At 38.9% G+C, this 27,183-nt stretch overlaps 1 protein-coding gene across 2 annotated transcripts in view; it reads left to right on the forward strand.

Annotated features, from left to right (window-relative positions):
• Positions 1-27,183, forward strand: part of adprh (ADP-ribosylarginine hydrolase) — a 207,155-nt gene that overhangs the window by 24,985 nt on the left and 154,987 nt on the right. For both annotated transcript variants that reach the window (XM_059531981.1, XM_059531980.1), the window contains exon 2: positions 3,536-3,644. In XM_059531981.1, coding sequence (XP_059387964.1) covers positions 3,536-3,644 — 109 coding nt within the window. The remainder of the gene's footprint in view (positions 1-3,535; positions 3,645-27,183) is intronic.

Consider the following 27,183-nt stretch of genomic DNA (forward strand, 5'->3'; position numbering starts at 1 on the left):
GCTTTTAAGTGTTTGGAAGCTGCAATTTAAAAATACAAGACAATTAATGATTTCCTTTTTACTGTCATTTAAAAAAAATCACCACGGCAAAACCATTCAAGCTAACCAAAATCCGTTCGCAATTCTCAGTGTTTTTGCAACATGTAGACAATGTTTGGTGAGTATAGTGAACTTTTCCTCTGAGGAGTATGCATTAAATCACAGCTCAATTTAAAAAAAAAATCCATATTCAAATCAAAATAGCTGACATCCTGTCGGTCGTAGCTGATGACTGTGAATTAGAAAGTTGTCCGTCTTGATAAGAACAATATACGTACCGAGTTTGGTGTCTGTAGCTAAAACTAACCCCCCAACTTTTGACAAAAGGTGGCGCTATAGAGTGCCTTTTCCACGCCCTTTTAAAAGCTTTTTCCATTGTCTAGCTATCAATAATACTGATATGTGTTTTGAGTTTCATGTAAATCTAAGGTTGTTATCTGCCTCACAATCACCATAACAGAATATTCAAGTTTGACACGTTGCCATGGCAACAATATATAAGATATCAATATCCCAACAACAGATTTACATCAGCCATGTTTTGTCATTATTCTGATGAAGTTTGAAGCAAATCAAGTAAAAATAAGATGCTGAATTCAAAGAATTTTGAAAATGACTCAATTCCTGCTGCCAGTTGGTGGCGCTATAATGTTGACTCTTAATAGTCACATATATATGATCGGTATCATACATCAAACAAACCGATGAAGTTTGATCAAACTCAGGCAATGTATGTGGATGTTATTAGGCATTTCCTGTTTCTAATTTTTTGCCCTAATTTCAACACCACGCCACGGGCAAACCGTTCAAGATATCAAAAATCCCCTGGCAATTTTTCATCCCCAATGTCTTGAGATCATGTTGACCGAGTTTGGTGGCAATCAAGTAAAAAACCTATGACAAGTATATCAAATTCCAGAGCATGCTTTTTTTAAACAGCCCTGAATAGCTGACTTCCTGTTGGGCAGAGCCTATGACATAGAGCGCGAAAGTTGTTCAGCTCAATGAGATCTATAAGTTTACTGAGTTTCATATAAATACATGCAAGTGTGTGTGAGCTATGGTTCAAGATTTCTGACTGTGTTCCAGGGGGCGCTGTTGAGTCCCTGTGCCACGCCCGGGCCCCAGTCTCTGTGTCGTCCGCAGATTCCAATGTGTGTGCCAATTTTCAAGAGTTTTTAAGCATGTTAAGGCCCCCCAAAACCCCCGGAAGGTTTAATAAAAAATAATAATAATAACAAGAATAATCCTTAGGGGAACAATAGGGCTCTTCGCCCCTTCGGGCTTGAGCCCTAATAACAAGAATAATCCTTAGGGGAACAATAGGGCTCTTCGCCCCTTCGGGCTTGAGCCCTAATAATAATAATAATAATAATAATAATAATAAACGGAGCAATTCCAAGAGGGTCCTCGCACCATCGGTGCTTGGGCCCTAATAATAATAAACGGAGCAATTCCAAGAGGGTCCTCGCACCATCGGTGCTCGGGCCCTAATAAAAGGAGCAGTTCCAATAGGGTCCTCGCACTGCAGTGCTCGGGCCCTAAAAATAAACGGAGCAGATACAAGAGGGTCCTCGCACCATCGGTGCTCGGGCCCTAATAAACGGAGCAGATACAATAGGGTCCTCACACCATTGGTACTCGGGCCCTAATTAAACTAGCATTAATAAAACATGCATGTTTGAAAAACACCATTAACACCAATAATGAACATATGGCAGATTTTGCAGGCCAGTCACTTGAGGGAGAAAAGGGGAAATTATTAATCACACAAACACTGAACATGATTTTGGCATCCTCGGTCTAATTAACGTTAAAAATACAGCGGTTTATATTCAAGTTCACAATATGGCTAGCATGAGCATCGTCAAGAGCGAGCAGCAGGCATTCAAACAAACTAATTAACGTTATTAAGGTTAAAGTTTAAAGACTTAGAAAAGTGAATACTGTATAGTTTATCGTGTTAAACTTCAAATAATTTAAAACGGGTATATCAGATTTTAACAGTTAACGCTACCTTTGAGACCACCTCTGAGACTGCTTGTGAGCTAATTATCATTTATTTATGAAATTGAATTAGAAAACCTACAAAAATACAAAACACTACTCCTCTTTGACGGTTACCACTCATCTCCACTACAAATAGGAAAAAGAGGCTACAATTTGCACAAGCTCACCAAAATTGGACAGTTGAAGACATGGAAAATGTTGCCTGGTCTGATGAGTCTTGATTTCTGTTGAGACATTCAGATGGTATAGTCAGAATTTGGCGTAACTAGAATGAGAACATGGATCAATCATGCCTTGTTACCACTGTGCAGGCTGCTGGTGGTGGAGTAATGGTGTGGGGGATGTTCTCTTAGCACACTTAAGGCCCCTTAGTGCCAATTGGGCATCGTTTAAATGCCATGGCCTACCTGAGCATTGTTTCTGACCATGTCCCTCCCTTTATGACCACCATGTACCCATCCTCTGATGGCTACTTCCAGCAGGATAATGCACTATGTCACAATGCTCAAATAATTTCAAATTGGTTTCTTGAACATTACAATAAGTTCACTGTACTAAAATGGCCCCCACAGTCACCAATACTCAACACAATAGAGCATCTTTGGGATGTGGTGGAATGGGAGCTTTATGCCCTGGATGTTCATCCCACAAATCTCCATCAACTTCAAGATGCTATCTTATCAATATGGGCCAACATTTCTAAAGAATGCTTTCAGCACCTTAATTGAATCAATGCAACGCAGAATTAAAACAGTTCTGAAGGCGAAAGGGGGTCAAACACAGTATTAGTATGGTGTTCCTAATAATCCTTTAGGTGAGTGTATTTCCCAAATAATAGGCTATTCAAATTTTATCTTAATAATAATACATGTAGTGCAATAATATGAAAAGTTATCTGGAGACCAGCTGACCACGTCGCTACAATGTCCCCAATGGGACTAACTAGAGATGTCTTTTGAAGACGTGCCCACAACGTTTCTGGAACGCTGGCTGAGATTCCAAAAAATTGAACTTTACCACGACGTCCTCACAACGTCGCTGTAAAGTAATGTCGGGCTGACCAAATGACGACGAACTGGTAACGTCCTCACAACGTTCTCTGTTTGCTGGGAACATCTTTAAATTAGTCCATGTGACATCAGAGGCTCAGGTATAATGTTATGAAGCTGTTATGAAGTCTCTGCGCCATTCATTAGAGTACCACAATGAATGCTTGTGAAAAAGTATTCTTGTAGCTTCATAAAATTACAGTTGAACCACTGTTATCACCTGGACTATTTTAATGATATCCTTACAAACTTTCTGGGCCTGGGAACGTTTCAAAAATATCTTAATTACTGATAACTGAGTAATTACTGACAGAATTTTCCTTTTTGGGTGAACTATCACTTTAAGTAAACATATTGTCCAGCATTGTGCCATAAATATTCTTTAATATTTATAATGTGTCTATATTAATGTTAAAATTAATGATTGGTTCTTGCAGTACTGTGGAACATTACACAGCAGGCATGCTGCTCAGCGGTGTAGGAGATGCTCTGGGATACAGGAATCAACTGTGGGAATACAACCAATCTGGCCCTGCTATCCACCAGGTCAGGCATACATCAATACAATAATTTTTACTGTTAAGTGCTGTTTTACTGTAATCTGTGAGTAGTAATTATGGTGCCACCAAATGTCTTTTTTTTGATGGATGACCTTTGACCACCCCCCTCCCATTGGGATTAACCTATGACATTTTAATGATGTCCAGATGTGCTATTCCGTCTGTTTTGAATATAGATGGATTACCGAAGTTGACCTGTGACCTTCGAGGCTGAAATATAAGATTGGTTTAAATTGGCCTTTAATGATGTTCAGAAGTGCTATGATATCTGTTTTATTTATATATATATATATATATTAGGGCTGTGACGGTGGCTGATTTTTACCACCGCGGTAGTCATGGACCAACAACCGCCGGTGGCGCGGTGTTTGAAAAAAAAAAAAAAATTATATATATTTTAGTGTCAAAATTTGCTCGTTAACCAAGGCGATAATTTTTTTCCAGTTTAACTTATTCAAGTTATTTTACGTAGGGGCGAGGATGGCCACCCACTCACAACTGCTGCTTCTGTCACTTTTTCTCATGACAAGACTCCTCATCTGCACGTGCTCTCTTTGAAATAGGAATCGTTGCCATATTTCTTGTTACCATCTTTTATTTATCGCTGTCTCATTTGTATTTGGCCAGTTTGGAGAAAGCCTCACCAAACCTTACCAGCCAGCGTTTGCGATCACGAGAACTTGTGTAAATGCTGATGGGTGACATGAATGCAGATGACTCCAGATCGGTGAGGTGGTATTTGCTTTCCCAACAAGATCCATCGCCCAACACTAAATTAATTTGTTGAATGTATAAACTGTATTTTCCCGCGCTCAAATCTGCCAATCTAAAGGAAACGCTGTGTTTGAGGTAATTTGTTAATTACCATAGACTTAGAATTTGCAACTATTACAGTTATTACATTTATATACAAAACTTTGTATTATGTTTGTGACGTCACGTGCACTACCGCCGGTGGCAGTAGACAACCGCTCTATTGACAGATATGTGCACTTATACTGCTCTTCAGTTCAGTTCCCCACAATGCAAACCCTGTGGAGTTCCTCCAACACCCTTAGCAGCCGGATGTGGTGGAGCATCTGGTGCGAGACCTAACACTATTAAAGTTGCCTGTTAGTTAACCCTGTGCTAGGCTAGATGCCAAATATTCTGATCCCCACGGTGATCCCATGTGTGTATTCTTCCACAGTATGGTTCCCCTTTTGGTGTCTTTTCCTTGGCAGACTCAGCTCTGACATCCCTGCATGTGTTTCCTTCCTCCTAACTTGGCTGAAGCAAACTCAGAGGCATTCCATATGTTGTACTGCTCTTAATTCCCACTCCATAAATGTGATATCCACATGCTTGCAGGATGTGGATTCTGCAATGTCCCTGAAAAGGTTATGCTTTCCCAGTGTTATCCAGTCTTACTGTATGGGTCTTGTGGAACAATAGTAATAGACTCTTTTCGCGTAAGCCCTGTCCTATTGGCAGTTTAAAATATTAACTTGTAAGCACAAAACACAAGATACTTATCTTTTCAATATGAATAGGGCAGTTACCCCAGTTGCCGCGGAGGGACCAAGTGGGCGCTGGAAGGGGCAGCAATAGTGGCACTTTGTTAGGGATCCCAGTTTGTTGGTCACCAACGAGTAACTGCCTGAAAGGGAATGCCTTGGTTACATATGTAATCCTTGTTCCCTGAAGGAGGGAATGGAGACATATCATCCTGTCACCAGAGTTGCTGTACCAACACGTAGCACCAGGTCACTGGCTCTGCTCCTCAGCGAAAACCTGGACATTTGTTGCACCTCCTGCCTATTTATGCTCATGTCGTGATGAGCAGCAGCTGGATGCAATTATAAATTGCCAATGTGTATTGTGTTAGGGAAACGGGTCAATTTAGCTCAAAGGGAATCATTTAAGATTTTAAAGGGAATTTGAACAGAATCACTGTTTCACAGCTGATCACTGAGATGGCCAGCGATTCATTGAACGAGCCATTTAACATCAGCTTTGCAATGGATATTAATATCCAAAGTATAGTGAAAACTATTAATTAGCACAGTAACACGATCGACAGTTTAAGACATTAACTTTTAAGCACAAAACACAAGATACTTACCTTTTCAATATGAATAGGGCTTTATTAGATAAATCTAAGACACAGAAACTAATATAACACATAAGCACACACATCACATCACAAGTTGCAGGAAGATAGAAAGTTAGGAAAGAATTCGTTTCTCAATGAGGTTAACCCCTTTGCGTGCAAGGATCGGCGACGGCCCCAGTTTATTATTTTTTCACTTTCACAGCATTTTAAACATCACTCTCTTACTTGATCTGGACAAACTCTGCATCAACTGAAAGTTTAAAGACTCTAGCTTCGATATTTGACCAATGTTTTGATAAAACATTGTTTTAGTGAGTTATTTAGTCATTTATGTCAGGAGTGCAAAATAATAAATCCATATTATGCCACATTTTTAATAGAAATTCACCACTCATACATATTCAGTCAGGTCTGCAGTTGTTTATTTGTGTTCACATTGACTCACTGAACTGCATCAATAAGGATTTATAGACCAAAGATGCATATCTGCGGAGATATATGGATATATTTACTGATGTTTACTTAATATTTCTTCAGACAGAATCGTAATTTCTATTAAATTTCCACTGATTTACGTGATCTGGTTATAAATAGCCTCTCCCAGTGATCTGTGTGTGTGTGTGTTTGTGCCGTCCTGTGTACTCGTGGCTCAGACAGACTCTGATTGGTCCTTTGCCTTGTCAATCTTTAGTGTCATAACCGGACAATGCCACATCGTGACACATGGTTCGTGTACACTTCCTGGTTGTTATCTGCCCATAACAACACTGATACACCTCTGTACACACAAAATATTCGAATAATAAACCCACGATTATGATAGTAAAGCTTGATATCAGATATTCTTGATGTCTGGGGCATTTTTATAAAAAACATTAAAAATGTACATCTGAAATGTTAACTTGTGCAGCGATGTAAAAGGCTATAAATAACAACAGTAAACGACCAAATTCCACCTGTGATCGTAAAATGATGTTATTACAAACACTCGATCTGGGTTTAAAGTGAGTTTTGAGTAAAAGTGTACTAATAATGTCTGATGTAGCTTGTTGCTAATGTTAGCTCTAATGCTACTAATAGCAGGTGCATTTCTTCTTCATAATGCATTTCTGTCACAATAATTCACCTAAGGTCATAAGAAAATGTTTTTTATTTTTATAGTAAGACTTTTGATAAATAAGGGCTAAATGCATCCTGAGACTGAAGTGAGATTGCAGCTTGGTGGCTTTGTAAAGCTTGAAATACCACAACAAAGGTTAATAAAGGTGGAATAAAAACAAAAGAATAATGATAGGATAATTCGGATAATGTGTCATACCTGGCGGAGGTGTGAAATACTCGTTTGGTGAGAATAATAGAATCATGAATGGGGGAGTATTCAGAGCCAAAAAACAGACAGAGCACACAGGAGTGTTTACATTATCTTCAAATAATGATGAAACGATGAACGATGAAAGTGATGACTAAAAGCATGACTAAAAGCAAAGCTAAAAAGAAAAAGCTAAGAGCAGGCATGACTAATAGCAAAAGCTAAGAAGCAAAAACTAAAAACTAAATTTTATGGTGTTTTGAGTATTTAAACTGGCCTTTTGGCCACACCTAAAATGTTGTCTTGACCAATTAGATATTGTCTTTGTTCGGGGTATCATAAATCATGTTATCTTATAAAGCATGTGGTCCGAATTTTCCCGCTCTTTCAGGGTATAATTTTGGACATGATTCCTATAACTAACTTTCTTGGCTCTCAACGAAGGTGGACGCATTTCTCTCCCTCTCTTCCCTTTGCCTTCCCTGCTTGCTCTCTTTTCTTGTCTATTGTCTAATACTTCTGAGAGACTTTCTCTGCACTGCTCTCAAAACTGAAAATCATGGAAAATCGTGGATTTGATCAACTGGTCTCTCAATGCAATTGACACCATCTTCTCGACGAGAAGCTTGGGTTCGGGGGAACCTGACTGCCCTGCAGGAATGTTCGCAGCTGGCTACACGATGGACGCTTGGGAGAGATGGCGGGTCGTGTGTCTGGCGGCTCTTTCCGTGGAGGACATTGAAGACATCTACCTATTCGGAACCATGATAACAGGTCTTCTGCTGATAGGATAAGGCGCTGCCCTGGGTTATCGACAAATTCAGAAAATGGGAACAACTGTCCAAAGCCTCACAAGGCTGCCCGTCATGATTGAAGCAGTGGGCAGAGCGGTCAACACTAAATCTAAACAAATCAATCAACCAAACAATCGCAATCTTATCTTCTTTCGGCTCCCTCTACCAGCACTGGCCTCAGCCAAGGCCGCTGCTGGAACAACAACAAAAAATCCCCCTGCGGAGCACTGCAGCGAGACGCTCTTATGTTCCTCCCCGACTTCCATAGACACCTGCTGATTGTTGACTCTGTCTAGGACCTGACCAAGGCTGTCTCCATGGCAACCTGCTGTGACGCTATCACAATCTGCGGACTGAGGCACTTAGATTAGAATGCCAGCTCTCCAGGCCTACAAATACACAAACTCTTACATACATATACACACACACACACATGCATTCACCTCCCCATCGACCTTCCCTCACCTCCGCCGCTTTGTACCACCAGTCTGACAAGTGGGTCTGTGACCAGCGCCGAGAATGGTTGCAGGACCGGATGGCTGCTTGCCTGTGCTGGATTACCTCGACCCCCCAATTTCCATCCCCAGTTACAAAGTCTTGTGTTTATGATGTATTGATTATGTGCTTTTGTTGCTGAGGTGTTTTTTTCCTGTTCTCACACTGTGTTCCCAAAGGAGCATAGTCTGGGTGATGTTGTTTTTTCTCCTCACTTTCCTAATGTTATGCTATATTTCGTCCTCAATTCCCTGTCTTCTTGTCCTGTCTACCCCCTTGTCATATTGTGTGTATGTTGTGTATATGCATGTATGGACAGGTTGATGGTTAATTTCGCTGTTACTTGTGACTAGTGACCATAAAGGGCTACTACTACTAATACTACAAGAATATGATACATTTGACAATTATTGATGGTCAGAAACGTTTCAAGCCACCAGATTGAAACACATACATACTAAACATGAATATGAATCCTTAAGCTATTCAATATTTATTAAAAAGACATACACAATAAGTGATTAGAAACACGTTATTAAAAAGATATACACAATAAGTGATTAGAAACATGATAGTAAAATGTGTGGGTTTCATAAATGGTATGGAGTTAAGCAATGGACTGATATTCTTTTAGGCTGTGCATCTGTTTGACCATCTATCTTGTTTACTTGCCCCAAATTTGACAATCTCTTTTCCGAATTGAAATTGTCAATAATTGTTCTTATGGTGTTAATGTTGAAAGCTCTTCTGTTAAAGAGTTGGTTGGTTACTGGACTTGCCTCTGACTTGTGGCACTAGGAATTGATTTACAACATCCTGCTGCCTTTCTGAGAAATTTGTCTCCTCATGTTTCAACCATGCTCCTGATCAAATCTTTAATTTGTCTGGTTCGGGTCTGATATGCTGCAATTGGCTCATTTAGTTTACACTCAGAGTAAATTGGTCTCTCGAATATCGCAATTAGTCGGTCACCAACATGACATTTCCTTCTTCAGGGAACGAGGGTTACATATGTAACCGAGACATTCCCCATTTGGAGAAAATAAGAAATGAGGAAGAAAATATTAAGTTACAGCTGGATGTCTGAATATATTCACCCCGTTTGACCTGCGATGGATAAAAAGGATAATAATTATTTGAAAAAAAAAACACCAGATATCTGGCAATTGCTCACATTATTCCTTGATTAATTATATAGATTGAAACATTTCCATACACTTGAATATATAAAAAACATTTATTCTGATTTAAAAATGTATATAAATAAAATATGATAAATATAAATCATCTTACATTTTTTAAGTGAGAAAAAAGATTTCCTCGTGCAAGAATGCCCATTCTGCGAATGAAAGGTTTATAAAAAAAAAAATTGCTTAGCTTATATAAAACCACAGTGTGAGAGCTCTTCACACAGTATAGGTCCCTGCTAAAATGGTGTGTCACTCAACATGAGAGGGGTGGGGGTGAGTAGAAGCGTCAGGTATGGGTAATAGTTTCACACTGGATGCAGCCTCTAATGTTTTGCTCAGTCTAAAATAGGTTATTTTATGTGCATGCAATGCATGTGCGTCTTCCAACATGACTCTGTCAGCAAGAATCCATATCCACAACGCCCCTTTGGGGTGTGCATGCTGTGATGCTTCCTCACACAGGATGGCTAGCACAGAGGCCATTGTTCAAAATACTGATTAAGTTGGCTTGAGAAAGCCAACTTACTGAAATCCTATTTAAACTTCTTCTTCTTATTATTATTATTTTTCTGACCGCAAATTTTTGGACACTAACTCCTCCTAGACCGTTCAAGCTACATACTCCAAACTCGGGTCAGACCTTCATACTGTTCTGACTTGGTGTGCTATATCTTTTCAGACTGGTTTGAGTTACGGTTTTCTTAAAAATTAATATTAAAAATCATAAAAATCCCATAGACTTTCATTGACAGGATGTTCAGATGACCCAAGCTCCAAATCCCATTAGACTCAATCACGCTTTGATGCTAATCAATTTAAACTCATTCAAACTCATCTAATCTAATCTATCTATCTATCTATCTATCTATCTATCTATCTATCTATCTATCTATCTATCTATCTATCTATCTATCTATCTATCTATCTATCTATCTATCTGTCTATCCTAATAATATGCTAATCATGCTAAAATCATGCTAGCAACATGCTAGTCGCATGCTAGTCCCTGCTTTCTCAGTGTTATCCAGTCTTACTGTATGGGTCTTGTGGAACAATAGTAATAGACTCTTTTCGCGTAAGCCCTGTCCTATTGGCAGTTTAAAATATTAACTTGTAAGCACAAAACACAAGATACTTATCTTTTCAATATGAATAGGGCAGTTACCCCAGTTGCCGCGGGGGGACCAAGTGGGCGCTGGAAGGGGCAGCAATAGTGGCACTTTGTTAGGGAATCCAGTTTGTTGGTCACCAACGAGTAACTGCCTGAAAGGGAATGCCTTGGTTACATATGTAATCCTTGTTCCCTGAAGGAGGGAGTGGAGACATATCATCCTGTCACCAGAGTTGCTGTACCAACACGTAGCACCAGGTCACTGGCTCTGCTCCTCAGCGAAAACCTGGACCTTTGTTGCAACTCCTGCCTATTTATGCTCATGTCGTGATGAGCAGCAGCTGGATGCAATTATAAATTGCCAATGTGTATTGTGTAAGGGAAACGGGTCAATTTAGCTCAAAGGGAATCATTTAAGATTTTAAAGGGAATTTGAACAGAATCACTGTTTCACAGCTGATCACTGAGATGGCCAGCGATTCATTGAACGAGCCATTTAACATCAGCTTTGCAATGGATATTAATATCCAAAGTATAGTGAAAACTCTATTAATTAGCACAGTAACACGATCGACAGTTTAAGACATTAACTTTTAAGCACAAAACACAAGATACTTACCTTTTCAATATGAATAGGGCTTTATTAGATAAATCTAAGACACAGAAACTAATATAACACATAAGTACACACATCACATCACAAGTTGCAGGAAGATAGAAAGTTAGGAAAGAATTAGTTTCTCAATGAGGTTAACCCCTTTGCATGCAAGGATCGGCGACGGCCCCAGTTTATTATTGTTTCACTTTCACAGCATTTTAAACATCACTCTCTTACTTGATCTGGACAAACTCTGCATCAACTGAAAGTTTAAAGACTCTAGCTTCGATATTTGACCAATGTTTTGATAAAACATTGTTGCAGTGAGTTATTTAGTCATTTATGTCAGGAGTGCAAAATAATAAATCCGTATTATGCCACATTTTGAATAGAAATTCACCACTCATATATATTCATTTAGGTCTGCAGCGGTTTATTTGTGTTCACATAGACTCACTGAACTGCATCAATAAGGATTTATAGACCAAAGATGCATATCTGCGGAGATATATGGATATATTTACTGATGTTTACTTAATATTTCTTCAGACAGAATCGTAATTTCTATTAAATTTCCACTGATTTACGTGATCTGGTTATAAATAGCCTCTCCCAGTGATCTCTGTGTGTGTGTGTGTGTGCCGTCCTGTGTACTCGTGGCTCAGACAGACTCTGATTGGTCCTTTGCCTTGTCAATCTTTAGTGTCATAACCGGACAATGCCACATCGTGAAACATGGTTCGTGTACACTTCCTGGTTGTTATCTGCCCATAACAACACTGATACACCTCTGTACACACAAAATATTCGAATAATAAACCCACGATTATGATAGTAAAGCTTGATATCAGATATTCTTGATGTCTGGGGCATTTTTATAAACAACATTAAAAATGTACATCTGAAATGTTAACTTGTGCAGCGATGTAAAAGGCTATAAATAACAACAGTAAACGACCAAATTCCACCTGTGATCGTAAAATGATGTTATTACAAACACTCGATCTGGGTTTAAAGTGAGTTTTGAGTAAAAGTGTACTAATAATGTCTGATGTAGCTTGTTGCTAATGTTAGCTCTAATGCTACTAATAGCAGGTGCATTTCTTCTTCATAATGCATTTCTGTCACAATAATTCACGTAAGGTCATAAGAAAATGTTTTTTATTTTTATAGTAAGACTTTTGATAAATAAGGGCTAAATGCATCCTGAGACTGAAGTGAGATTGCAGCTTGGTGGCTTTGTAAAGCTTGAAATACCACAACAAAGGTTAATAAAGGTGGAATAAAAACAAAAGAATAATGATAGGATAATTCGGATAATGTGTCATACCTGGCGGAGGTGTGAAATACTCGTTTGGTGAGAATAATAGAATCATGAATGGGGGAGTATTCAGAGCCAAAAAACAGACAGAGCACACAGGAGTGTTTACATGTGTGATCTTACAGAGATGACAAGTGCCATTGTGGGCTGGTTGAACGGGCACTTGAGGTCAGACTCGGAGACACAGCGTTACAAAACTTATATCAGAACACGAAACTCTCAAACAGAAAAGAAAAGAAACTAAAGTAAAAGAACAGAAATAAAGTTTGACGAGACAAGGTGATGTTTCTTCTCATCGTGGCTAAGTAGCAGCAGGAGTGCAGGCCGGAGCATGCAGGAACCACGCTTCAAAGAATGATGAAACGATGAACGATGAAAGTGATGACTAAAAGCATGACTAAAAGCAAAGCTAAAAAGAAAAAGCTAAGAGCAGGCATGACTAATAGCAAAAGCTAAGAAGCAAAAACTAAAAACTAAATTTTATGGTGTTTTGAGTATTTAAACTGGCCTTTTGGCCACACCTAAAATGTTGTCTTGACCAATTAGATATTGTCTTTGTTCGGGGTATCATAAATCATGTTATCTTATAAAGCATGTGGTCCGAATTTTCCCGCTCTTTCAGGGTATAATTTTGGACATGATTCCTATAACTAACTTTCTTGGCTCTCAACGAAGGTGGACGCATTTCTCTCCCTCTCTTCCCTTTGCCTTCCCTGCTTGCTCTCTTGTCTTGTCTATTGTCTAATACTTCTGAGAGACTCTCTCTGCACTGCTCTCAAAACTGAAAATCATGGAAAATCGTGGATTTGATCAACTGGTCTCTCAATGCAATTGACACCATCTTCTCGACGAGAAGCTTGGGTTCGGGGGAACCTGACTGCCCTGCCGGAATGTTCGCAGCTGGCTACACGATGGACGCGTGGGAGAGATGGCGGCTCGTGTGTCTGGCGGCTCTTTCCGTGGAGGACATTGAAGACATCTACCTATTCTGAACCATGATAACAGGTCTTCTGCTGATAGGATAAGGTGCTGCCCTGGGTTATCGGCAAATTCAGAAAATGGGAACAACTGTCCAAAGCCTCACAAGGCTGCCCGTCATGATTGAAGCAGTGGGCAGAGCGGTCAACACTGAGTCTAAACAAATCAATCAACCAAACAATCGCAATCTTATCTTCTTTCGGCTCCCTCTACCAGCACTGGCCTCAGCCAAGGCCGCTGCTGGAACAACAACAAAAAATCCCCCTGCGGAGCACTGCAGCGAGACGCTCTTATGTTCCTCCCCGACTTCCATAGACACCTGCTGATTGTTGACTCTGTCTAGGACCTGACCAAGGCTGTCTCCATGGCAACCTGCTGTGACGCTATCACAATCTGCGGACTGAGGCACTTAGATCAGAATGCCAGCTCTCCAGGCCTACAAATACACAAACTCTTACATACATATACACACACACACACATGCATTCACCTCCCCATCGACCTTCCCTCGCCTTCGCCGCTTTGTACCACCAGTCTGACAAGTGGGTCTGTGACCAGCGCCGAGAATGGTTGCAGGACCGGATGGCTGCTTGCCTGTGCTGGATTACCTCGACCCCCCAATTTCCATCCCCAGTTACAAAGTCTTGTGTTTATGATGTATTGATTATGTGCTTTTGTTGCTGAGGTGTTTTTTTCCTGTTCTCACACTGTGTTCCCAAAGGAGCATAGTCTGGGTGATGTTGTTTTTTCTCCTCACTTCCCTAATGTTATGCTATATTTCTTCCTCAATTCCCTGTCTTCTTGTCCTGTCTACCCCCTTGTCATATTGTATGTATGTTGTGTATATGCATGTATGGACAGGTTGATGGTTAATTTCGCTGTTACTTGTGACTAGTGACCATAAAGGGCTACTACTACTAATACTACAAGAATATGATACATTTGACAATTATTGATGGTCAGAAACGTTTCAAGCCACCAGATTGAAACACATACATACTAAACATGAATATGAATCCTTAAGCTATTCAATATTTATTAAAAAGACATACACAATAAGTGATTAGAAACACGTTATTAAAAAGATATACACAATAAGTGATTAGAAACATGATAGTAAAATGTGTGGGTTTCATAAATGGTATGGAGTTAAGCAATGGACTGATATTCTTTTAGGCTGTGCATCTGTTTGACCATCTATCTTGTTTACTTGCCCCAAATTTGACAATCTCTTTTCCGAATTGAAATTGTCAATAATTGTTCTTATGGTGTTAATGTTGAAAGCTCTTCTGTTAAAGAGTTGGTTGGTTACTGGACTTGCCTCTGACTTGTGGCACTAGGAATTGATTTACAACATCCTGTTGCCTTTCTGAGAAATTTGTCTCCTCATGTTTCAACCATGCTCCTGATCAAATCTTTAATTTGTCAGGTTCTGGTCTGATATGCTGCAATTGGCTCATTTAGTTTACACTCAGAGTAAATTGGTCTCTCGAATATCGCAATTAGTCGGTCACCAACATGACATCTCCATTTCCTTCTTCAGGGAACAAGGGTTACATATGTAACCGAGACATTCCCCATTTGGAGAAAATTAGAAATGAGGAAGAAAATATTAAGTTACAGCTGGATGTCTGAATATATTCACCCCGTTTGACCTGCGATGGATAAAAAGGATAATAATTATTTGAATAAAAACACCAGATATCTGGCAATTGCTCACATTATTCCTTGATTAATTATATAGATTGAAACATTTCCATACACTTGAATATATAAAAACATTTATTCTGATTTAAAAATGTATATAAATAAAAATATGATAAATATAAATCATCTTACATTTTTTAAGTGAGAAAAAAGATTTCCTCGTGCAAGAATGCCCATTCTGCGAATGAAAGGTTTATAAAAAAAAAAATTGCTTAGCTTATATAAAACCACAGTGTGAGAGCTCTTCACACAGTATAGGTCCCTGCTAAAATGGTGTGTCACTCAACATGAGAGGGGTGGGGGTGAGTAGAAGCGTCAGGTATGGGTAATAGTTTCACACTGGATGCAGCCTCTAATGTTTTGCTCAGTCTAAAATAGGTTATTTTATGTGCATGCAATGCATGTGCGTCTTCCAACATGACTCTGTCAGCAAGAATCCATATCCACAACGCCTTTGGGGTGTGCATGCTGTGATGCTTCCTCACACAGTATGGCTAGCACAGAGGCCATTGTTCAAAATACTGATTAAGTTGGCTTGAGAAAGCCAACTTACTGAAATCCTATTTAAACTTCTTCTTCTTCTTCTTCTTCTTCTTCTTCTTCTTCTTCTTCTTCTTCTTCTTCTTCTTCTTATTTTTCTGACCGCAAATTTTTGGACACTAACTCCTCCTAGACCGTTCAAGCTACATACTCCAAACTCGGGTCAGACCTTCATACTGTTCTGACTTGGTGTGCTATATCTTTTCAGACTGGTTTGAGTTACGGTTTTCTTAAAAATTAATATTAAAAATCAAAAAAATCCCATAGACTTTCATTGACAGGATGTTCAGATGACCCAAGCTCCAAATCCCATTAGACTCAATCACGCTTTGATGCTAATCAATTTAAACTCATTCAAACTCATCTAATCAATAAAACAATATCTATCTATCTATCTATCTATCTATCTATCTATCTATCTATCTATCTATCTATCTATCTATCTATCTGTCTATCCTAATAATATGCTAATCATGCTAAAATCATGCTAGCAACATGCTAGTCGCATGCTAGTCATGCTAGAAACATGCTAGCAACATGCTAATCAGACTAAAATCATGCTAGCAACATGCTAGTCACATGCTAGTCATGATAGAAACATACTAACAACATGTTAGTCATGCTAAAATCATGCTAGCAACATGCTAGCAACAAGCTAATCATGCTAAAATCATGCTAGCAACATGCTAGTTGCATGCTAGTAATGCTAGAAACATGCTAGCAACATGCTAATCATGCTAGCAACATGCTAGTCGCATGCTAATCATGCTAAAACATGCTAACAACATGCTAGTCGCATGCTAGTCATGCTAGAAACATGCTAGCAACATGCTAATCATGCTAAAATCATGCTAGCTACATGCTAGTCGCATGCTAGTCATGCTAACAACATGCTAATCATGCTAAAATCATGTTAGCAACATGCTAGTCGCATGCTAGAAACATGCTAATCATGCTAGAAACATGTTAGCGGCATGCTAGCAATATGATAATCAAGCTAGCAACATGCTAATCATGGTAAAATCATGCTAGCAAAACATGCTAGTCGCATGCTAACAACATGTTAATCATGCTAGCAACATGCTAGTCGCATGCTAGTCATGCTAGAAACATGCTAATCATGCTAGAAACATGCCAGCGACATGCTAGCAATATGTTAATCATGCTAGAAATATGCTAGCAACATGCTAATCATGGTAAAATCATGCTAGCAACATGCTAGTCGAATGCTAATCATGCTAGAAAATGCTAACAACATGCTAATCATGCTTAAATCATGATAGCAACGTTAATCATGCTAGCAACATGCTAGTTGCATGCTAATCATGCTAGAAACATGCTAGAGACATGCTAGCAACATGCTTATCATGCTATCAACATGCTAGTCGCATGCTAATCATGCTAGAAACATGTTAACAACATGCTAACAACATGTTAATCATGTTAGAAAAATGTTAGCGACATGTTAACAACATGCTAACCATGCTAGAAACATGCTAGCATCATGCTAATCATGCTAAAATCATGCTAGCAACATTCTAGTCGCATGCTAGTCATGCTAGAAACATGCTAACAACATGATAATCATGCTAACAACATGCTAGTCGCATGCTAGTCATGCTAGAAACATGCTAGCAACATGCTAGCAATATGCTAATCATGCTAGAAACATGCTAGCGACATGTCAGCAAACATGCTAATCATGCTAGAAACATGCTAGCAACATGCTTATCATGGTAAAATCATGCTAGCAACATGCTAGTCGCATGCTAGTCATGCTAGAAACATGCTAGCAACATGTTAATCATGCTTAAATCATGATAGCAACATGTTAATCATGCTAGCAACATGCTAGTTGCATGCTAATCATGCTAGAAATATGCTAGAGACATGCTAGCAACATGCTTATCATGCTAGCAACATGCTAGTCGCATGCTAATCATGCTAGAAACATGTTAACAACATGCTAGCAACATGTTAATCATGTTAGAAAAATGTTAGCGACATGTTAACAACATGCTAATCATGCTAGAAACATGCTAGCATCGTGCTAATCATGCTAAAATCATGCTAGCAACATTCTAGTCGCATGCTAGTCATGCTAGAAACATGCTAACAACATGATAATCATGCTAACAACATGCTAGTCGCATGCTAGTCATGCTAGAAACATGCTAGCAACATGCTAGCAATATGCTAATCATGCTAGAAACATGCTAGCGACATGCTAGCAAACATGCTAATCATGCTAGAAACATGCTAGCAACATGCTAATCATGGTTAAATCATGCTAGCAACATGCTAGTCGCATGCTAGTCATGCTAGAAACATGCTAGCAACATGTTAATCATGCTAGAAACATGCTAGTCGCATGCTAGTCATGCTAGTAACATGCTAATCATGCTAGAAACATGCTAGCGACATGCTAGCAACATGCTAATCATGCAAGAAACATGCTAGCAACATGCTAATCATGCTAAAATCATGCTAGCAACATGCTAGTCGCATGCTAATCATGCCATAAACATTCTAGCAACATGCTAATCATGCTAGTCGAATGCTAATCATGCTAAAATCATGCTAGAACCATGATAACAGCATGATAGTAATGTTAGCAACATGATAATCATGCTAAAATCATGCTAGCAACATGCTAATCAAACTAGCAACTTGCTAGTTGCATGCTAGCCATGCTAGAAACATGCTAAAATCATGCTAGCAACATGCTAATCAAACTAGCAACTTGCTAGTCGCATGCTAGCCATGCTAGAAACATGCTAACAACATGCTAGTCGCATGCTAGTCATGCTAGAAACATGCTAGCAACATGCTAGCAATATGCTAATCATGCTAGAAACATGCTAGCGACATGCTAGCAAACATGTTAATCATGCTAGAAACATGCTAGCAACATGCTAATCATGGTAAAATCATGCTAGCAACATGCTAGTCGCATGCTAGTCATGCTAGAAACATGCTAGCAACATGTTAATCATGCTTAAATCATGATAGCAACATGTTAATCATGCTAGCAACATGCTAGTTGCATGCTAATCATGCTAGAAATATGCTAGAGACATGCTAGCAACATGCTTATCATGCTAGCAACATGCTAGTCGCATGCTAATCATGCTAGAAACATGTTAACAACATGCTAGCAACATGTTAATCATGTTAGAAAAATGTTAGCGACATGTTAACAACATAATAATCATGCTAGAAACATGCTAGCATCGTGCTAATCATGCTAAAATCATGCTAGCAACATTCTAGTCGCATGCTAGTCATGCTAGAAACATGCTAACAACATGATAATCATGCTAACAACATGCTAGTCGCATGCTAGTCATGCTAGAAACATGCTAGCAACATGCTAGCAATATGCTAATCATGCTGGAAACATGCTAGCGACATGCTAGCAAACATGCTAATCATGCTAGAAACATGCTAGCAACATGCTAATCATGGTAAAATCATGCTAGCAACATGCTAGTCGCATGCTAGTCATGCTAGAAACATGCTAGCAACATGTTAATCATGCTAGAAACATGCTAGTCGCATGCTAGTCATGCTAGTAACATGCTAATCATGCTAGAAACATGCTAGCGACATGCTAGCAACATGCTAATCATGCAAGAAACATGCTAGCAACATGTTAATCATGCTAAAATCATGCTAGCAACATGCTAGTCGCATGCTAATCATGCCATAAACATTCTAGCAACATGCTAATCATGCTAGTCGAATGCTAATCATGCTAAAATCATGCTAGCAACATGTTAATCAAACTAGCAACTTGCTAGTTGCATGCTAGCCATGCTAGAAACATGCTAAAATCATGCTAGCAACATGCTAATCAAACTAGCAACTTGCTAGTCGCATGCTAGCCATGCTAGAAACATGCTAGTCGCATGCTAGTCATGCTAGAAACATGTTAACAAAATGTTAATCATGCTAAAATCAATTTAGCAACATGTTAGTCGCATGCTAATCATGCTAGAAACATGCTAGCGACATGCTAGCAACATGTTAATCATGCTAGAGACATGCTAGCGACATGCTAGCAACATGCTACTCATGCTAAAATCATGCTAGCAACATGCTAGTTGCATGCTAGTCATGCTAGAAACATGCTAATCATGCTAGAAACATTCTAACGACATGTTAGCAATATGCTAATCATGCTAGAAAAATGCTAGCAACATACTAATCATGGTAAAATCATGCTAGCAACATGCTAGTCACATGCTAATCATGTTAGAAACATGGTAACAACATGCTAATCATGCTAGCAACATGCTAACAACATGTTAATCATGTTAGCAACATGCTAGTCGCATGTTAATCATGTTAGAAACATGTCAACAACATGCTAGCAACATGTTAATCATGTTAGAAACATGCTAGCAACATGCTAATCATGCTAGAAACATGCTAGCAACATGCTAATCATGCTAGAAACATGCTAGCAACATGCTAGTTGCATGCTAATTATGCTAGAAACATGCTAGCATCATGCTAATCATGCTAAAATCATGCTAGCAACATGCTAGTCGCATGCTAGAAAAATGCTAGCAACATGCTAATCATGCTAAAATCATGCTAGCAACATGCTAATCATGGTAAAATCATGCTAGCAACATGCTAGTCGCATGCTAGTCATGCTAGAAACATGCTAGCAACATGTTAATCATGCTAGAAACATGTTTGTCGCATGCTAGTCATGCTAGTAACATGCTAATCATGCTAGAAACATGCTAGCAACATGCTAGCAACATGCTAATCATGCAAGAAACATGCTAGCAACATGCTAATCATGCTAGTCGAATGCTAATCATGCTAAAATCATGATAGTAATGCTAGCAACATGATAATCATGCTAAAATCATGCTAGCAACATGCTAATCAAACTAGCAACTTGCTAGTTGCATGCTAGCCATGCTAGAAACATGCTAAAATCATGCTAGCAACATGCTAATCAAACTAGCAACTTGCTAGTCGCATGCTAGCCATGCTAGAAACATGCTAACAACATGCTAGTCGCATGCTAACAACATGCTAGTCGCATGCTCGTCGCATGCTAGTCATGCTAGAAACATGTTAACAAAATGCTAATCATGCTAAAATCAATTTAGCAACATGTTAGTCGCATGCTTATCATGCTAGAAACATGCTAGCGACATGCTAGCAACATGTTAATCATGCTAGAGACATGCTAGCGACATGCTAGCAACATGCTACTCATGCTAAAATCATGCTAGCAACATGCTAGTTGCATGCTAGTCATGCTAGAAACATGCTAATCATGCTAGAAACATGCTAGCGACATGTTAGCAATATGCTAATCATGCTAGAAAAATGCTAGCAACATGCTAATCATGCAAGAAACATGCTAGCAACATGCTAATCATGCTAAAATCATGCTAGCAACATGCTAGTCGCATGCTAATCATGCCATAAACATTCTAGCAACTAGCATGCTAGCAAACATGCTAATCATGCTAGAAACATGCTAGCAACATGCTAATCATGGTAAAATCATGCTAGCAACATGCTAGTCGCATGCTAGTCATGCTAGAAACATGCTAGCAACATGTTAATCATGCTAGAAACATGCTAGTCGCATGCTAGTCATGCTAGTAACAAGCTAATCATGCTAGAAACATGCTAGCGACATGCTAGCAACATGCTAATCATGCAAGAAACATGCTAGCAACATGTTAATCATGCTAAAATCATGCTAGCAACATGCTAGTCGCATGCTAATCATGCCATAAACATTCTAGCAACATGCTAATCATGCTAGTCGAATGCTAATCATGCTAAAATCATGCTAGAACCATGATAACAGCATGATAGTAATGTTAGCAACATGATCATGCTAAAATCATGCTAAAATCATGCTAGCAACATGCTAATCAAACTAGCAACTTGCTAGTTGCATGCTAGCCATGCTAGAAACATGCTAAAATCATGCTAGCAACATGCTAATCAAACTAGCAACTTGCTAGTTGCATGCTAGCCATGCTAGAAACATGCTAACAACATGCTAGTCGCATGCTAGTCATGCTAGAAACATGCTAGCAACATGCTAGCAATATGCTAATCATGCTAGAAACATGCTAGCGACACGCTAGCAAACATGTTAATCATGCTAGAAACATGCTAGCAACATGCTAATCATGGTAAAATCATGCTAGCAACATGCTAGTCGCATGCTAGTCATGCTAGAAACATGCTAGCAACATGTTAATCATGCTTAAATCATGATAGCAACATGTTAATCATGCTAGCAACATGCTAGTTGCATGCTAATCATGCTAGAAATATGCTAGAGACATGCTAGCAACATGCTAGTCGCATGCTAATCATGCTAGAAACATGTTAACAACATGCTAGCAACATGTTAATCATGTTAGAAAAATGTTAGCGACATGTTAACAACATAATAATCATGCTAGAAACATGCTAGCATCGTGCTAATCATGCTAAAATCATGCTAGCAACATTCTAGTCGCATGCTAGTCATGCTAGAAACATGCTAACAACATGATAATCATGCTAACAACATGCTAGTCGCATGCTAGTCATGCTAGAAACATGCTAGCAACATGCTAGCAATATGCTAATCATGCTGGAAACATGCTAGCGACATGCTAGCAAACATGCTAATCATGCTAGAAACATGCTAGCAACATGCTAATCATGGTAAAATCATGCTAGCAACATGCTAGTCGCATGCTAGTCATGCTAGAAACATGCTAGCAACATGTTAATCATGCTAGAAACATGCTAGTCGCATGCTAGTCATGCTAGTAACATGCTAATCATGCTAGAAACATGCTAGCGACATGCTAGCAACATGCTAATCATGCAAGAAACATGCTAGCAACATGTTAATCATGCTAAAATCATGCTAGCAACATGCTAGTCGCATGCTAATCATGCCATAAACATTCTAGCAACATGCTAATCATGCTAGTCGAATGCTAATCATGCTAAAATCATGCTAGAACCATGATAACAGCATGATAGTAATGCTAGCAACATGATAATCATGCTAAAATCATGCTAGCAACATGTTAATCAAACTAGCAACTTGCTAGTTGCATGCTAGCCATGCTAGAAACATGCTAAAATCATGCTAGCAACATGCTAATCAAACTAGCAACTTGCTAGTCGCATGCTAGCCATGCTAGAAACATGCTAGTCGCATGCTAGTCATGCTAGAAACATGTTAACAAAATGCTAATCATGCTAAAATCAATTTAGCAACATGTTAGTCGCATGCTAATCATGCTAGAAACATGCTAGCGACATGCTAGCAACATGTTAATCATGCTAGAGACATGCTAGCGACATGCTAGCAACATGCTACTCATGCTAAAATCATGCTAGCAACATGCTAGTTGCATGCTAGTCATGCTAGAAACATGCTAATCATGCTAGAAACATTCTAACGACATGTTAGCAATATGCTAATCATGCTAGAAAAATGCTAGCAACATACTAATCATGGTAAAATCATGCTAGCAACATGCTAGTCACATGCTAATCATGTTAGAAACATGGTAACAACATGCTAATCATGCTAGCAACATGCTAACAACATGTTAATCATGTTAGCAACATGCTAGTCGCATGTTAATCATGTTAGAAACATGTTAACAACATGCTAGCAACATGTTAATCATGTTAGAAACATGCTAGCAACATGCTAATCATGCTAGAAACATGCTAGCAACATGCTAATCATGCTAGAAACATGCTAGCAACATGCTAGTTGCATGCTAATTATGCTAGAAACATGCTAGCATCATGCTAATCATGCTAAAATCATGCTAGCAACATGCTAGTCGCATGCTAGAAAAATGCTAGCAACATGCTAATCATGCTAAAATCATGCTAGCAACATGCTAATCATGGTAAAATCATGCTAGCAACATGCTAGTCGCATGCTAGTCATGCTAGAAACATGCTAGCAACATGTTAATCATGCTAGAAACATGTTTGTCGCATGCTAGTCATGCTAGTAACATGCTAATCATGCTAGAAACATGCTAGCAACATGCTAGCAACATGCTAATCATGCAAGAAACATGCTAGCAACATGCTAATCATGCTAGTCGAATGCTAATCATGCTAAAATCATGATAGTAATGCTAGCAACATGATAATCATGCTAAAATCATGCTAGCAACATGCTAATCAAACTAGCAACTTGCTAGTTGCATGCTAGCCATGCTAGAAACATGCTAAAATCATGCTAGCAACATGCTAATCAAACTAGCAACTTGCTAGTCGCATGCTAGCCATGCTAGAAACATGCTAACAACATGCTAGTCGCATGCTAACAACATGCTAGTCGCATGCTCGTCGCATGCTAGTCATGCTAGAAACATGTTAACAAAATGCTAATCATGCTAAAATCAATTTAGCAACATGTTAGTCGCATGCTAATCATGCTAGAAACATGCTAGCGACATGCTAGCAACATGTTAATCATGCTAGAGACATGCTAGCGACATGCTAGCAACATGCTACTCATGCTAAAATCATGCTAGCAACATGCTAGTTGCATGCTAGTCATGCTAGAAACATGCTAATCATGCTAGAAACATGCTAGCGACATGTTAGCAATATGCTAATCATGCTAGAAAAATGCTAGCAACATAATAATCATGGTAAAATCATGCTAGCAACATGCTAGTCACATGCTAATCATGTTAGAAACATGGTAACAACATGTTAATCATGCTAGCAACATGCTAGTCACATGCTAGTCATGCTAGAAAGATGCTAATCATGCTAGTAACATGCTAGCGACATGCTAGCAATATGCTAATCATGCTAGAAATATGCTAGCAACATGCTAATCATGGTAAAATCACGCTAACAACATGCTAGTCGCATGCTAATCATGCTAGAAACATGCTAACAACATGCTAATCATGCTAGAAACATGCTAGCGACATGCTAACAACATGTTAATCATGCTAGCAACATGCTAGTCGCATGTTAATCATGTTAGAAACATGTTAACAACATGCTAACAACATGTTAATCATGTTAGAAACATGCTAGCAACATGCTAATCATGCTAGAAACATGCTAATCATGCTAGAAAAATGCTAGCAACATGCTAATTATGCTAGAAACATGCTAGCAACATGCTAATTATGCTAGAAACATGCTAGCATCATGCTAATCATGCTAAAATCATGCTAGCAACATGCTAGTCGCATGCTAGAAACATGCTAGCAACATGCTAATCATGCTAAAATCATGCTAGCAACATGCTAGTCGCATGCTAGTCATGTTAGAAACATGCTAACAACATGTTAATCATGCTACCAACATGCTAGTCGCATTGTAGTCATGCTAGAAACATGCTAGCAACATGCTAATCATGCTAGAAACATGCTAGCGACATGCTAGCAAACATTCTAACCATGCTAGAAACATGCTAGCAACATGCTAATCATGGTAAAATCATGCTAACAACATGCTAGTCGCATGCTAGTCATGCTAGAAACATGCTAGCAACATGCTAATCATGCTAGAAACATGCTAGTCGCATGTTAGTCATGTTAGAAACATGCTAGCAACATGCTAATCATGCTAAAATCATGCTAGCAACATGCTAGTCGCATGCTAATCATGCTAGAAATATGCTAGCAACATGCTAGCGACACGCTAGCAACATGCTAATCATGCTAAAATCATGCTAGCAACATGCTTGTCGCTTGCTAATCATGTTATAGACATTCTAGAAACATGTTAATCATGCTAGTGGAATGCTAATCATGCTAGAAACATGATTGCAACATGCTAATCATGCTAAAATCATGCTAGAAACATGCTAGCGACATGCAAGCAATATGCTAATCATGCTAGCAACATGTTAATCATGGTAAAATCATGCTAGCAACATGCTAGTCGTATGCTAATCATGTTTGAAACATGCTAACAACATGCTAATCATGCTAGCAACATGGTAGTCACATGCTAGTCATGCTAGAAACATGCTAATCATGCTAGAAACATGCTAGCGACATGCTAGCAATATGCTAATAATGCTAGAAATATCCTAGCAACATGCTAATCATGGTAAAATCATGCTAGCAACATGCTAGTTGCATGCTAATCATGCTAGAAAACATGCTAACAACATGCTAATCATGCTAGCAACATGCTAGTTGCATGCTAATCATGCTAGAAACATGTTAACAACATGCTAGCAACATTTTAATCATGCTAGAAACATGCTAGCGACATGCTAGCAACATGCTAAGTATGCTAGAAACATGCTAGCATCATGCTAATCATGCTAAAATCATGCTAGAAACATGCTAACAACATGCTAATCATGCTAAAATCATGCTAGCAACATGCTAGTCGCATGTTAGTCATGCTAGCAACATGCTAGTCGCATGCTATTCATGCTAGAAACATACTAGCAACATGCTAATCATGGTAGAAAAATGCTAGCGACATGCTAGCAAACATTCTAATCATGCTAGAAACATGCCAGCAACATGTTAATCATGGTAAAATCTTGCTAGAAACATGCTAGTCGCATGCCAGTCATGTTAGAAACATGACAGCAACATGCTAATCATGCTAGAGACATGCTAGCGACATGCTAGCAACATACTAATCGTGCTAAAATCATGCTAGCAACATGCTAGTCGCATGCTAATCATGCTATAAACATTATAACAACTTGCTAATCATGCTATATACATGATTGAAACATGCTAATTATGCTAAAATCATGCTAGAAACATGCTAGTCGCATGATAGTCATGCTAGAAACATGCTAGCAACATGCTAGTTGCATGCTAATCATGCTAGAAAAATGCTAGCAAAACATGTTAATCATGCTAAAATCATGCTAGCAAATGCTAGTCGCATGCTAGTCATGCTAGAAACATGCTAATCATGTTAACAACATGCTAGCATCATGCAACTAACTTGATAATCATGCTAGCGACATGGCTAGTCACTTGCTAATTATGTTAACGACATGCTAGCAACATGCTAATCTTGCTAGAAACATGCTAATCATGCTAGCAACTTGTTAGTCACATACTAATCATGCTAGAAACATGCTAGAGACATGCTAGTAACTTCCTAATCACGCTAGCAACATGGCTAGTCACTTGCTAATAATGCTAGCAACATGCTAGCAACTTTGCTAATCATGCTAATGACATGGTAGTCACTTGCTTGTTATGCTAGCAATATGTTAATCACTGTCTTTTTTAAACTTCTTAAACTTTTAAATCTTTTTAAACTTTTCACATTTTCAAACTTTTCAAACTTTACAAACTTTTCAAACTTTCTGGTCAGGCTTTCTCAAGCCAACTTAAAGTTTGTAAAGA

This window comes from Carassius carassius, chromosome 40 (assembly GCF_963082965.1).
Source record: "Carassius carassius chromosome 40, fCarCar2.1, whole genome shotgun sequence".
Lineage (NCBI taxonomy): Eukaryota > Metazoa > Chordata > Actinopteri > Cypriniformes > Cyprinidae > Carassius > Carassius carassius.